Genomic DNA, 16157 nt, shown 5'->3' on the forward strand with positions numbered 1-16157 from the left:
GGCGAGCCCAGGACCCCCCGCCCCAGTCGTCAGGGGGCCGTCGCGCCACCCGAGGACCGGCCGGACGCGCTGATTCGCACCCGGCGACTGTCGCGGCTGCTGCCGAGGCCGGGGACGTGCGCTGCGCCGCGGCCGGCCTGCGTGTCTCCACGACCCCAAAGCGGCACCGACTCTGAAGTTAGGGGAAGAAGACTTTGGCTCAGGGCAAAAAGATTCTTCTAGCTATTGAAGCTCTCCAAGAATAGAACAGACCATCTGGAATACGAAGGAGCTAAAACCTAGAAGGATTCTCTTTAGCACGACTTCCTCTTCCGAGACTCCATAGTTCTAAGACACAAATATATTAGAGATGAAAACATTTCTTTTTCGTAGGGTGAGAGGCCGCATTGCCTTTCCCGTAAACACTCATGAAACGAACCTTCTGTGCCTCTTCCAGCAGCTCTGAAATCAAAGCACTGAATGTTTAACCCAACTTGCGTTTTCACCTCTGTGCGTGGGCATCACCTGGTCTGTCACGTTGTGGGACAGCTAACCCGTGACACCTGTAAGTGCAAGTCGTCTTGTAAACTAAGCCTAATATCCTGTGAATAAATTAAAGGAAATATACTTAAATGAAGGAACTGTATATTCTACTTCAAGAACACAAGAAACCTTGCTCATTTGTTCATTCTGCAAAATAATGCTCTTTAGGTGGCAGGCTAATGCATACATGGCCATTTTACAGATGTCCCTCGAAAATGGAAATAAAGACTGATACGAGCTCAAAGTGTATAAAATACGTAATTTATGGCTCCCCAAATGGTTTGAAGCTTTGGTATTTGAGTACCTTGGTTGTCTACAAGATGTTTGTCTACTTGATTAAACTACATTTCAGTTATGCTGTGTAGAAAAACAACATTTTTACATGCCTTGAACATTGTGTAACTGAAGTGTTTCAGAATTACTGCTAAAAATCCCGCTGAAATCTCCATTCTAAGCAACTTAAGCCATTTACAGCTTTTGGTGAGTGAACGTTTGTTTTGAGGTAATAAAACACTTTTTTTCTGACTAGCAGATAAATTGTTTATGTTCTCTGTTGCCTTTCTGGTAAAATGGGGATAAAGATCTGTACTCAAATATTGCTTGTTTTGTATTTGATAAAAACTGTGGGAGTCCTCTAGGAGAGAGAGACCTTCAGCGCAGTAGATTCCTAGGAATGCTCAGTGTGTCTCACTAACGGCAACTTAACTGTGCCAGACTTAATTCTGTGTTCAACAAAATACCTTCTATTCTCTGATAACATCTCAACCTCTCTTCTTCTCCCTTGATTACCTTGGAAAGAGAAAATACTTCCCAAGTTTCACCTGAAAACACTCCCCATTTGACAGATCAAAAAATCATCTTTGTGAGGCTAGACAAAGTTGAGAAACTTTCTTAGAAACAGTGCAAAATGTTTTGTCTAATGTTTCATTGGTCACCCTCAAGTCTGTATGTATGCACACGTGAAATAAAAATGTTAATTAAATCCAGGGGCACCTGGAGGACTCAGTCAAGCTTGCGACTTCGGCTCAGTTCATGGTTTGTGAATTTGAGCCCTGCATCAGGCTCTGTGCAGACAGCTCAGCCTGGAGCCTGCTTCAGATTCCGTGTCTCCCGCGCTCACGCACTCTCTCTCTCAAAAGTAAACATTAAGAAAAAAATTAAAAGCAACCAAAAGAGACTATGATCTTCCTGTGGCATGCCTGGAAGAAATATTTTTTAATCCAAATTTTTAAAAAGTGAAAAAAATGCCACAAAATGCTCAAAACCAAGTTCCCCACATTCTCTTAAAAATTAATGTCTCTGGTGCTCTTCAATGAAGATATTACCTTCCTTGTAGTCACGGATGATTTCAAGTCATCTTCAGTTCCTCCCTCTCACCCCTCATTCACTCAGCCACTCCAGTATCAGACACAACTTCTAAGAGACCAAGCTGTTGGCAAAATACTTTTCCAAAATTCCAAAAGCTAGCGCAAGCTTGGCCACTTCCATACTTAGCTTCTTAGGTTACTGATGTACCCACCTACCCAAGCTTCCTTCCCTCCTTTAAAGAACTGTCACATTTTCCCACCAGTTGTTCTCTTTATTGCTGCCATCTTCTTGGTTAGCACCTGGCTCTACACGACTTCCGTTCATCATTCCTGGCACCTCTAATATCCACACAGATCATTTATTCAATACCCTGGCTTATAAATGACTACCTAACTCCAATTGTCTTTTCTCCCATTATATCTTAACTATCATATGGTCACACTTTAGATACTATCATTACCAATAACTGTACCACATGCAAACACATGGTTTCAAATACCTACTCTTTGACATCGTCACTTTGTTTTTATCCACTCCTCTAATTCCTTCATCTCATCAGGTCTTGTATCTACCATCTAATTGCCTATCTACCTCCTACCTCTTTTCTACTAAGCATCCCATTCTTGAGTCCTTATTTTCTTCCTTGTCTAGAGTTTGTAGTTCAGGACTATCACCACATCCTTGTAAACACCCTGAATCCCTTGTTCCTTTTTTCTTCTTAATATTTGCTCACAATAATCCCAACTCCATTGAAATCATACAACTTGGTTGACTAGACTCAATTCTAATTTCTGACCACAAATTTCAGATTAGCATTCAACACACACACATATTACATTTCCTGAGTTCTATTCCTTTTTACCAAGATCACTAATTTACATTTCCCCTCTATCAAGTATGTGTTACCCATTTCCATCCTCACCAAATGTTCCATACACACAGATGAGAGCTCTTATTTTTTTTTCTACCACCAAATATACTAACCTACTTGCATTCACCTTCATATGTCCTGCCTCCTTTCCTGATACATTTGATAAACCATTGACTCCAGTTCCCACTCTATCAACCATCTAATTTGCTTCCTTTTATAACAAAATGTTCTGACCTGTCTTTATTCTCTGGCTCCAAAGCCCCATTTCTTATTTTCTGCTCAACCTACTTCAGTTGCGTATCTATCTTCAATACTTATGTGCAATAACTTTTAACAAGATTGAAATAATATATAATTGCCAAAGTCAATTGTGTTTATTAGATTTTTTTTTGCACCCTTTAACATACTTGAGCACTGCCTTAGTCCTTACTCCTTTTGATTAATGTTAAATACTGTATCTTCTCCTATCTTTTCATTTTCAACCTGTCTGAGCCCTTATATTTAAAATGTGTCTCTTGTGGGGCGCCTGGGTGGCTCAGTTGGTTAAGTGTCAGACTTTGGCTCAGGTCATGATCTTGAGCTTCATGAGCCCGAGCCCTGTGTTGGGCTCTGTGCTGACAGAGCCTAGAGCCTGCTGTAGATTCTCCCTCCCTCTCTCTGCCCCTCCCCCATTCACACTCTGTCTCTTTCTCAAAAATAAATAAAACATTAAAAAATAAAATGTGTCTCTTGTAAGTTACATGTAGTTGGGTCTTTTTTTACGTTTTTAAAAAGTTTTTATTTATTTAATTTGAGAGAAGGAGAGAGAGAGAACAAGAAGGGGAGGAACAGAGAGAGAGAAAGAGAGAATCTCAAGAGGGCTCTACACTCAGTGCAGAGCACGACTTGAGGCTTGAACTCACAAACTGAAATCATGACCTAAGACAAAATCAAGAGTTAGGCGGATGCTTACTTGACGGGGCCACCCAGGCAAACAGGGGTCTTATTTTTTAATCCTGTGTGATAAGCTTTGTCATTTAGTTTGAAAATGTAATCTTAGATTTACTGTATTTAATAATGTAGTAATTACTAATATAATTACCATTTACTAATTATATAATTATTCATATTATTGGGTTTACTTTTTCATAATTATTAATATACTACAAATAGTCCTATAATAGAGTTTAATCTTATTACTTGTTTTCTATTTGTCCATCTGTTCTTTATTCCTTTATTTTTCCTTTCCTGCCTTTTTTGGATGAATCAAGTACTTTTATTATGTTTTATCCTTCATTAGCTTTAAATACTTCTAATTTGAAATAATTTCAGGTTAATAGAAAACTTGTAAGAATAGTACAAATACCTTTCATTATATGTTTAATTATTTGAGTTAATTAAATCAAATCCATTAATTATTAACACTTCTCCACATTTATCATCGTATTTTTTTCTGATATCAGGACCCTTTGTTCTAAAATACTTAAGGATGTATTTCTGAGGAAGGGCATTCAGTTATGTAACCACAGTGTAATTATCAAAGTCAGGAAATTTTATATTATCTAATAGACCTTTTAATATATAGCCATCTCTACAGTGTCCTTTAGAGCAAATGATTTTCTATCATTCTTTCTATGCTTGTTCTATTAGATTTTTTAATAATATACTCTTATTTCAGTTGTTATTCTAGAGACTTCAATATGTATCTTTGGTTTGTTACAGTCTGCCACTATCTGAACAATACAGTAACCTTAGAGCAATCTGATTTTTTTTCATAATATTTTATTGTCAAATTGGTTTCCACACAACACCCAGTGCTCTTCCCCACAAGTGCCCTCCTCCATCACCACCACCTCTTTTCCCCCCTCCCTCTTCCCCTTCAACTCTCAGTTCATTTTCAGCATTCAATGGTCTCTCAAGTTTTGCGTCCCTCTTTCTCCCCAACTCTCTTTCCCTCTTGCGCTTCCCCTGGTTCTCCATTAGGTTTCTCCTGTTTTCCTGTTAGACCTACGAGTGCAAACAGATGGTTTCTGTCCTTCTCTGCCTGGCTTATTTCGCTTAGCATGACACCGTCAAGGTCCATCCACTTTCCTACAAATGGCCATATGTCATTCTTTCTCATAGAGCAATCTGATTAATATTTCCTCCTACTCTTTGGACAACTACTGTCTTTTATATATATGTTAAAACCCCACAAATCATTACTATCATTGTTTTAAGTACTTACTGTTTGGTACTCATCATGCTTCTTTCTAGGGTAATCTTTATCCTGTAGAAATAAAGTGTTTCCTATAGAGCCACTCTTATGGTAATTAGTTTTCTTAAATTTTGTTTGAGAAGTTTTTAACCTTAACATTTGAAAGATATATTCACTGGAATAGAATTCTAGGTTGGCAGAGATTTTTCTTTCAGCATTTATTTATTTTGATTTTTATTTACTTATTTATATGTGAAAGAGAGATACAGCATGAGCAGGGGAAGAGCATAAAGAAAGGAAAAGAGAATCTCAAGCAGGCTCCGAGCTGTCAGTGGAGAGCCCAATGTGGGGCTTGAACTCACGAACTGTGAGATCATGACCTGAGCCGAAATTGTCAGACACTTAACTGAGCCATCCAGGTCCCCCTTCTTTCAGCACTTTAAAGATGTCATTCTTAATATCTTCTGGTTCCATAATTTCTATGGTAAAGTCAGTCTTAGTTGTGTAATTTCTATGGAAAAGTCAGTCTTAAGTTGTATTATTATTCAAGATGACGTGTCCTTCACGCCCTCCCCCCCTTATTTTAAAACATTTCTTTGTCTTCAGTTTTTAGTATTTGAGTGTATCTCTAGGGTGCAGTTGTGGGGTTTTTGTTGTTGTTGTTGTTATTTTTTACTTTACTCTCATTGTGTTCACTGGGCTTCCTACATCTGTGGGTTGATGCCTTTTATCAATGAGATAATTCTAGACACTCTCTTCAAATGTTTCTACTTTATTCTCTTTCCTCTCTTTCTGAGATTCCCATTATACTTATTTAAACTTCTGACCATGTCCAAAATATCTTATTATTTCCATTCTTACTTCACTTGTGCTTCAATGTTGATATTTTCTAATGACCTTTTCACTAATCCTGACTTCTGTTGTGTCCAGCATTTGTTAAATCCATCCAAAAAAATAATTTCAAATATTGTATCTTTCAATTCATGGTTATTCATTTGACTCTTGTTCCTAGATTCCAATATCCTGTTGAAATTCTCTACCTTTTCATTCATTTTGTCCATCCTTCCTGTTTAATATACATAGTTATTTTAAAGCCCATCTGATAGATCCATTATCTTGATTATCTAAGGGTCTGCTTTTACGTATGTTTTATATTTTATGTTTATTGGCCAATTTCTTCATCTTTATTTTTGACTGTATGCCTAGTGTTATATATGAGAACACACAGGCTACGAATGATGTTGTTACCAGAGAAAGTTCTTTCTCCAGCTAGTCAGAGATGATTTCGGACTGATGATGTCAGTCCAGTCAGCGACTGAGCTGGGCTAGGGTTGGGCTGCAGTTTTTGTAAGCCAGTCCACCCCTGGCTCCTCTGTCCTTCCACGCTTTTGATTGAGAGCCTTGCAGATCTGTTTCCTCAGCTGTGGAAGATGGCAAGACAGTCAAGTCGGCCCCTGGAGGTTTTGAATTTAGATCATTAGTCTCCTGCCCCACAGCTTCACAAAATAGCAAGTGTCTGGAGGGTAGACAAAATGTATGTTCCTGGAAAGCAGGACTTTATCTCCTAAGGTCCCTAAGATTGTGGGAGATTTAACTTTAAATCTTCTTAGGCCTTTAAAACTTGGAGCTTCTTTCAGTTTTTAGTTTGTTGTGTCAACTGCAACCACATAACCGAAAAGTTCTGCTAATTTCTCTTTTCCCTAGAAGAGCTCCTTTTCTTGGGTCAACCTCTGTCACGGTAAATCCTTGTGGGTTCGTTCCTGAGGGAGGGAGAGAGAGTAGGGCAGGAAGGGGAGCACAGAGAGTGAGGCAAGACAAGTGTTTCTGATCAAGCCCCTTCTTTATTCTTCACACAATCTCCTCCTACAGAAAAGAAAACCCACCCCTATATAGGGTTTAGGGCGAGAAACTGACAGGGTTGGTTGCTAGGAAACAGGGTCAAGCTAGGGTAAAGAAGGAAACAAACTAAAGTTTTTAGCACAGCACGTGAAGGGCGGATACCACCCTGCTTGTAGGCAATCGATCTTTGTTTTTCTGGCTTCTGACAGGGAGTGGCCACTCCCCTGCCTATTTTTGCAACTCCCCTCAGGGAGTGACATTAGGGGCTAGTAAATGGCCAAGCAGCTGAATCTTTGCAGCTTCCCACAAAGCCCAGTTCTCAGCACACGCTCAAAGCTGACAAATGTCTCCAGAGATGAAGACAACCAGGATCATCAACTCTTCTAGAAAGAGGTCTTTCCAATCTGGAATTTTAGTTTAGCCTTATTGCTTCCACAGCTGTCCAGTGACTTTAAACATGATTTTTGCAGTGATTTGTTGTGTTTCCCCACCACTCTCCCCCTGCTAGTTGTTATAGTAGGAGCACTGGCCCAACATGACCCATTGCATCCTCCTTAGAACTGGATGTCCCACTCCCCCAAATGTGAAACTTCCTACATCACATATTGCTCTTTTCAGTCTATTTATTTATTTTTATTTTTTTGCTGACCTTCTCTTTCTTGACCTCCAGGGCTGGTTATTTAGGCATCTCCTCACTTTCCCTAAGTGATCTCATTCAATTGCAGTAGTATTAGATACTAACTGTACACGAGGGTTCCCCACCTTACACCTCCATTGCCTCTTTAAGTTTGTAACTCTGTTTATAATTCTAATTGGATGCTTAAGAGACATCTCAAATTTAGGATAGTTAAATCACAACTGATCCCCGCAATCCACTCCGCTTAGTTTCTTGGCGAAAGTTACTTATTTGTTAATTTCCTCACAACCTACATCCAATCCAGTCCAATATCCTGAGCTCTGCCTTAAAAATGTATGCTGAATTGACCAACTCTCATTTCTATTGCTAAAAACCTGGTCTCAGTCACTTTCACTTCTTGCCCAGGCTACTAGTAGTTCTTCCCTTTCCCTCCAAGCTACCCACCTGCCGATTAATCTTCATGGCAACTAGTGTGATTGCCAGCTTCTAAGGTTAAATCAAATCATATCATTCCCCTTCCTTGCACAGAACTTTTGTTTGTGTGTTTATTTTTGAAGGAGAGAGGGGGAGAGGCAGAGAGAGAGGGAGACACAGAATCCGAAGCAGGCTCTAGGCTCTGAGCTGTCAGCACAGAGCCCAACACGGGGCTCAAACTCATGGACCATGAGATCATTACCTGAGCCAAAGTTGGATGCTTACCTGAGTCACCCGTTCATTTTGTAATGAACTCCTTCCTCCACCACCATCACTATTACATGACTCCACTTTATTAACTGCATTTAGCAACATCTAAAGTCCTTTAAAAGATATATTTATTGTCTTTTTTCTGCACCAGAATTTAAGCTCTTTGAGGGCAGGATCTTGTTCTGTCTTATTCTCTAAAATCATGCACATAAATGTTTAGTGGACGTGTTGAATGCTTCTCCATTAGATCTTGGGAGCAGGGGCTGTGATCTGATTTTGGTTTCCCTCTCCCTGCATGTAACAGTAGTGTGCACATTGTGGAGACAATGTTAAGTATGATGAAGAGGTCCACCTTGTCTAGTGAATTTTAAAGATGAGCCACTTCTGACTGCCCCATCACTGCAATTCCTCTGGACATTACTGATCAACCAAACACAAAGAGAAATGAGGGAGTCGTGGCTTCCAATCCAAACCCCAGGTCAAGAATGGGACTTACTCAGTGCTATTGGTACACGTCACTGGACTGAAGGTAGAAAGAAAATACAGAAAAGAGCAATAGGGTTATGGTTTGGATTTCTCTCACTCAGCTTTGTACTGCCTCTAAAACAGAACTGTTTTTAATAGTATTATAACCCCCATGAAGCCAAACTTCCAAAGACTTAACAGTTTCTTTTTTTTTTTTATGTTTATTGATTTATTTAGAGAGAGAGAATGTGATCAGGGGAGGGTTGCAAAGAGAGAGGAGGGAGAGAATCCTAAGCAGGCTCTGCACAGAGCCCAACGGCCGGCTCAATTCCACGAACTGTGAGATCATGACATGAGCTGAAATCAAGTCAGACACTTAACCGACTGCGTCACCCAGGTGCGCCAAGACTTAACAGTTTCTTAACTCCAAGTAATTCAGTTTAACTACAGATTCATCAATGATATGTCCTCACACCATGTATCACAAGCTCTGAACCATGGAATCAATGTAGTGTTTTCATTGCTAATACTCTTTTTAATGAAAACACAGAACATATTTGCACACACTCCCAGTACTAAGAGTAAATTTTTGTGAACACACCCACATACTTACATGTATGTAGGTACTAGGCGGTGCTACAAAATGTATTTCTTACTATGGTCAATGTTTTCAATTGTAAGGAAGTCACTAGCCTGAAGTATTAGTTTCACATATCTTTATTCCATATAAAACAAAACAAACTTAGATCCATCTCATAGAACAGAATACACTTATTTAAAGCTTTGACAATGTACAAAATTAAAATATGGGCATTTATTCCAAAGTTTCATATCAGTATTATCTTATAAGGCAATTTCTTTCCTTTAATAAATAACATTTTGAATGTATATTATTCTGGAAGCAAATCATCTCCTAACTCTTCATCAGCAAAATCATCCTCGTCAATTCTTTTTTTTGCTGCAGTTTTTGGTCTTTCTATCTGAGGGCCCAGTGGATCCACATAGGAGACATCTAGGTTTCAAAATAAATTGCTATATTAGAATAATATAGAAAAAACAGAGCAAATGTGAAACTGGTTAGTCTCATAATCTACACTGAACTGAGTGAACAGAAATGCTCTCCCAAATCATTTAAAATTTTGTCTGTATACAAAAAGTTCTTAATGCCCGATTATACATTTCGCCATCTCACCAAATCTGCAGACTTGCTATGCCTGTAGGAAGTGGGTGGGGGCCCCAGCACTTGCCTATTTCTTTGTTACTGCTACTTTCATAGGGTTCATTTGTCCCAGGTAAAGCTCTGAGTCTGGCACTTAGTCGTTCACCTCTACTACTGGCACTACAGTTCTGGCCACTATCTGAAAACACAAAGATAAAAATGCATTTAACATGTTGAGAAAATACAACACTATATTATGAGTCTTAAAGTATACTTATTTGCCAAGAAACAGGTTGTTGCATTTGGAAGCCAACTTCTGAGGGATAGAATTCTTGTTTTCTGAAACTTACAAGAAATCTCTTCTTGGGAATCTATAATATAGACAAAACATCACTTAAAAGTAGTATTATTTCACATGGATGCTTAGTTACAGATTTCAATATTATAGATTCACTGGTGAGAAGTTAGAGACCAGTTGATGAATACACCTAGTAAAGCACAAAGAGCAGGTGGAGAAAAGACAAATAGGAAGTCCTAAGATCAGTATGAGCTGTATCATCAACCCCATTATCAAGGCTGGTGAGTGGCCCTAAACTCACATAAAATGAAAAATAGCAGAAGAGGTCAGAGAGGACCTAGACCATGTAGTCTCCTTCTTCAGGATTAGCTTTGGCCTGCATAGAACAGATTTTGGCTCAGTATGAGGAAAACCTAAAAGGACTGTAGCATCCAAATATGGGCTGCCTACCCTGGGAAACCCTGCAGTCTGTAGCACCGAAGATTCTCAGACAGGGCTGAATGCTCACATTAGTAAGAAGCATTAGTAGTAATTCTAAACCTTAAATTTCTATCCTATGTTTTAAAGACACACTCCTTTAGCCCCATCGTTTTTCTTCTTTCCCTTAAAATTCCCACAATGTTATTTTTTCCTATTATGGGAGCTTCACAAAAGTAAAATGAGAGCAGTCTATCAGCATACAATGTCCATTTGTTTTCTGACTATACTTTATATTTTAGTTTCTTTTTTTTTAATTTTTATTTATTTTTGAGAGACAGAGACAGTATGAGCAGGGGTAGGTCAGAGAGAGACAGGGAGACACAGAATCCGAAGCAAACTCCAGGCTCTAAGCTAGCTGTCAGCACAGAGCCTGACGTGGGGCTCGAACCCTCAAATTGTGACATTATGACCTGAGCCAAAGCCGGACGCTTAACCGACTGAGCCACCCCGGCGCCCCTATATTTTAGTTTCTTGATAATGTCTCTGGGAATAAACTAAAACAAGATGGTCTTTAAAATTCCCACATTTAAAAAACATTTTTTAATTTAAAAATTTTTAATTAATTTATTGTCAAATTGGCTCACATACAATACCCAGTGCTCATAAAACCCCCACATTTTAATGGTAGCCAAATAAACCAAAATTATAAGTCCTCTCTAAGTTCTTATAAGAAACATTACCATTTCCCACCATTGTTATTATTGGAAAATGAAATGCTTAGTTTTATGAACTGATTGGTTCTATACATTTTGGTATGTTTTTTATTATTTTGCTCCTCTATAATTTCTTGTTACAATTAAGCTCATCTTTTCCATCTATAGGTGCAAATGGGTATCTTTCAAAGTGCTTGAGTGAGCTCAGGTCAGAAAGTTTGATGCCACTGCTTTAGGCAATATTTCTTTTTTCACCTTTCATATAGATAGAAGTCATATATATGAATAAAACAAAACTCTAACATTCCCTCAGGCATCCATAGGCCTTCTGAAATCCCGATATACTAAAGCATTCCAATTCTGGGGAAAGAGCAAAGCTTAAAAAAAATAAAAACTGGTCTCCTTAGAAAACTTCAAATGTCCAACTGAAAACCCATGAATACTGTTTTTTTTTTTTTTAAGGTTTTATTTTTAAGTAATGTCTACACCCAACGTGGGGCTTAAAGCCATGATCGAGAGTCACGTGCTCCTCCAACTGAGCCAGCCAGGCGCACCCCCCAACCCCCACGCTCCCCATGAGTACAGTTTTTAAACATTTCCTATTATAAACACCAGAGACGGTATATACTATGAATGTCCTTATTTCATCATTTTCAATCAACTTTCAAGGAGTGACACTGTCATACATGGGCAGGTGTAAACGGATTGATAAGCATTTGTATGTCTAGGTGGGGTTTTACGCCTAAATAATAAGACAAATTATTCATTTCAGTATAGCAACAAATTACAATTACTATTTCCTAGAGAAGAGTTAAAATAACATAGCTTCCAAAAACAAGAATATGGAGATCAATTTATCTGAATTATCAATCAATTAACACCAAAACTTCCAAATGATACTTTTATTTTTATTAGGGAAAAATCTTAGAATCATAGAATTTAGAGTAATGAAGAAAGAAAACATAACTCGTCAATAAACATAAAAATACTTAAACGTACTTAACCTTAGAAACATATTAAGTAAAAAAAATAAACTCAGATTACTCCCTACTGAGTGACACCATTTTTAGAAAGGTTAAAAACAAGCAAAATTAAATACAGTGTTTACATACCTGATAAAATTGTATGTGAAAAGGTAAGAAACTAAAAAAAAAAAGAAAACCAAACCTGAATAAATATAAAGCAGAAAAAAAAATCTCACAGTGGTTACCTCTGGGGAAGGCAGGAGAAAAAGCACACAGGTAGGCTTAGCAGGAATGTTCTGCTTCTAATGTTTTGTGATGACTTCATTAATTTTAAATTTATATGCTAGGTAATTGAAGAGCGTTACATTACTCCTTTTGTAGGTATCAAGTATTGCATAATTTAAATCTTCATAGAACTCTAAATGTAAGATTCAACACTGCCTATTAAAATGGTCAAGATTTTAAAACTATCAGGCTAGAAAGTGAAGTGAACAAGTTTTCTGGGGTCACTGCAGCAGCATAGACCAGTGGCTGACGCCCTCGGCCGCATGCCACCATCCCTCCAGAAGGTCCAATCTGATGATGAGCCGTCCAAAAGGCCTTCGCGAGAACTCCAGAAGCCAGCTAGGGACTCGCAGGACCGGGACAACTCAAACCCGAGAGCACCTGCATCACAGCAGGTAAGAAAAGCCACCTGACTGCGACAGCCCAAACACAAGCCAGCCTCACGCACGACTGGGAGAAAGAGCCTGGCATGCAGACTCTCCCTTGAGAGGGAGAAAGAAGAGTGAAACACACAGCCAACATTTTGGTTTTGCAGGCTATTGCCTGAGACACTGGTCTCGGTCCTCCTTGACCTGGAGAGCTGACAAGGAAGCAGCACACTCTGGGTGGGAAGGAGAGAGCTCGGGGGTTTGCTGAGCACCAGCTCCTGGGTTTGCTGAGCACCAGCTCAGGCTGGGCGAGAGGGGGGGTGGCGCGAGGGGCTTGTTGTAGCACCAGAGCACCTCCCCCCACCGCACACAGAGCTGGCAGTTTGCTGTGATCAGGGGAATGTACCCGCTCATGGGTTCTTCCTTGGAAGAGAGAGATTAGAGTGGAATATATATCCAATATTCCGGCTTAAGTGGGGGGAGGGGGGTCCCAAGGACCAGGTGTTGCCCCACTCCGCACCAAAGAGAGCTCAGGAGCTCATGGCACAGCGTTACAGACAGACACCACAGGAAGCAAGAGATTGTAAATCCTGAAACCTGACTGGGTAGAAGCTGCGAGAAGAGGTATACCCTAATATCTTTCTGACTCCCAGAGTCTCTAGTGGGGCTGAGTGGTGAGTTTTCCCTGTAGCACACCTGCCCCCAAAACCAGAGAAAAGTGGTTGTTTCCTCAAATGAAGAAAACACACAGACAGACAGACAGACACACACACACACACACACACACACACACACACACACACACACAAAACCCCCATGAAAACATCACCCAATGAAAGAAACAAAATGAATCTTCAGAAACTGACCCTGAGGAAATGGAGATCTATTGATTTGATTACCAGACAAAAAGTTCAAAATAGTTTTCTTAAATAAGGTCAGTGTGCTACAAGAAAATACAGATAGACAATAAATGAAATAAAAAACATGAAGCATAAACAAAAGTAAACTATCAACTGAGACAGAGACTAAAAAAGGACCAAACAGAAATTCTGGAGCTGAAGGATACAATAACTAGAAAGGTTCAAAAGTAGATGTGATCAAGCAGAATAAAGAATCTGTGAACTCAGAGACAGGTCATTTGAAATTACTGTATCAGAAGAAAAGAAAGAAAATGGAATAAAGAAAAGTAAGAAAGCCTAGAGAATTAAGGCACAAAATTCAGATCATTGGGAATAAACCTATTAGTATACATATTATGGGAGTCCCAGGTCAGCAGAGGATGAATGGAACAGAGAGATTTGAAGAAATATTGGATGAAAGTTTCCAAATATTAGAAAGGAAATGAATATCCAAATTCAAGAAGCTCAAAGAACTCCAAATAGGTTGGAACTAAAAAGGACCACATTGAGACACATAATCAAACTAAATTTTCAAAGACAAAGAATCTTAAAACCAGCAAGAGAAAAGCTAACTCATCATAAACAAGGGACCAAACATACAGTTATCAGATTTCATAGCAGAAGCATTACAGGCTAGAAGGGAGTTAGATGATACATTCAAAGTGCTGGAAGAAAAATCTGCCAACCAAGAATACGGTATCTGGGAAAACTGTCCTTCAAAAAGGACAGAGAAGTAAAGATTTTCCTGGATAAGCAAAAGCTGGGGAAGTTGATCACTGCTAGTTCTGCCTTGAATGAATTGCTAAACAATTTCAAGTTGAAACAAAAAGACACTAGACTGGAACAGAAAATCATGTGAAAATATAAAGCTCTCTGTAAAGGTAAATATAGACACAAGCGCTGAATCCTGTAATACTGTCATGGTAGTACAGAAATCATCTTGAATTCAAGTATAGAATATAAAAACATAAAAACAACTGTGTTAAAGAATAAAAATTATAAAAAGGTGTAATTTGTAACATTGATAACATAGGGGCAACGTAAGGGAGTACAGGTTTTGTACGTGACTGAAGTTGTTACAGTTTAAAATAGACTGTAATAACTACAGAATGTTTTAGGTAATTCCCATAGAATGTATGTTACTACAAAACAAAACCCCCCAAATGCCACAAAGACATAAAAAGGCAGGCAGCAAGAAAGGTAAAGGATAAAAGGTAAAGCATACAAAAAAATTAACATAATGGCAATATTTAAGTATTTCCCTATATGTAATTATTTTAAATGTGAATGGATTAAACTCGCCAATAAAAAGACACAGAGTGGATGATGGGATAACAAAATCCAACTATATGCTACTTATAAGAGACAAACTTTAGATATAATGACATACATAGGCTGAAAGTGAACAGATAAAAGATATTCCATGAAAATGGGAACTGAGAGAAAACAGGAGTGTCCATACTTATTTCAAAAACAGACTTCAAGCCAACACTGGTCAACAAGACAAAGAAGGACATTATATAATGGTCAGAGGGCCAGTTCACCAGGAAGCTCTAACAGTTATAAATGCACCTTAACAACAGAGCAACCAGTATTATGAAGCAAACAATGACAGAACTGTAAGAAGATTCAGTAATAATAATAGTAAGAGATTTCAATGCCTCACTTTTTTAAAATCACTTTTTTTAATGTTTATTTAGAAAGAGAAGGGGAGTGAAGCAGCAGAGCAGCAGAGAGGGAGAGAGAGAATCCCAAGCAGGCTCCATGCTGTCAGCGCAGACAGACCCCGGCATGGGGCTTGATCTTATGAACCAGGAGGTCATGACCTGAGCCGAAATCAAGGGTTGGATGCTAACCGGCTGAGCCCTTGGATGGCCCGATGCCCCACTTTCAGAATAGCTGAGCCAACCCCGAGCACGCGGCTGGAAGCTGTCCCTCGCAGAGACTCAGCGGTGCCATCTCTACCCTGCCGCCCAGTCACTGAGAGGTTGTATAGAAATGTTGCAGTTTATCTAGTCTGTCAATGACTTATGTGTTGTTTCCAGTTTGCAGCTATTTGAAATAAAGCTGCTATGAATATTCGTGTGCAATATTGTGTGGACACATACATTCATTTCTCTCGAGTAAATTCCTGGGAGTAGAATGGCTAGGTAGTATAGTTAAGTATATCTCTAACTTTAATTGACCTTTTCATGTGCTTATTTTTCATTTGTACTCCCTCTTTGTTAGAATTTTTGATAACTTTGAGTTTATCTTAAATAATAAATATGGTGCATTGTTCCAAGAATGTTGCGGATACATGCTTAACCTTCCTAACTCTCTGTGAATAACAGTAAATCTACACAATACCGATAGCAGTACAGAGAATGAGTATGTGTCTGGGTGTTGTGGAGAAAACGGCGGCGGGACATCAACATTCACACACTATGGACATTAACCCCACCCTATGTAACTGACATAGAGAGAGCATCGTGTAAGTTTATGGTATACAAGGAAACAGTATGATAGACATATATTGAAATTTGGTTACTACCATAGCACTAGTTAA

The 16157-nt window shown here is 38.9% G+C and overlaps 1 protein-coding gene across 6 annotated transcripts in view; it reads right to left on the reverse strand.

Moving 5' to 3' along the window:
- Nucleotides 1-9203: 9203 nt before the first annotated feature.
- The window catches only part of IFT88 (intraflagellar transport 88), a 129816-nt gene continuing 122862 nt past the window's right edge, over nt 9204-16157 (reverse strand). For 5 of the 6 annotated variants that reach the window (XM_029936988.1, XM_029936991.1, XM_029936993.1 and 2 more), the window contains 2 exons: nt 9750-9860; nt 9204-9514 (listed from right to left, as the gene is read on the reverse strand). In XM_029936988.1, coding sequence (XP_029792848.1) covers nt 9393-9514; nt 9750-9860 — 233 coding nt within the window. In that variant the 3' untranslated portion in view covers nt 9204-9392. The remainder of the gene's footprint in view (nt 9515-9749; nt 9861-16157) is intronic. The other variant, XM_029936990.1, reaches the window with a different exon arrangement.

The sequence above is a fragment of the Suricata suricatta genome, chromosome 4, assembly GCF_006229205.1.
Source record: "Suricata suricatta isolate VVHF042 chromosome 4, meerkat_22Aug2017_6uvM2_HiC, whole genome shotgun sequence".
Classification (NCBI taxonomy): domain Eukaryota; kingdom Metazoa; phylum Chordata; class Mammalia; order Carnivora; family Herpestidae; genus Suricata; species Suricata suricatta.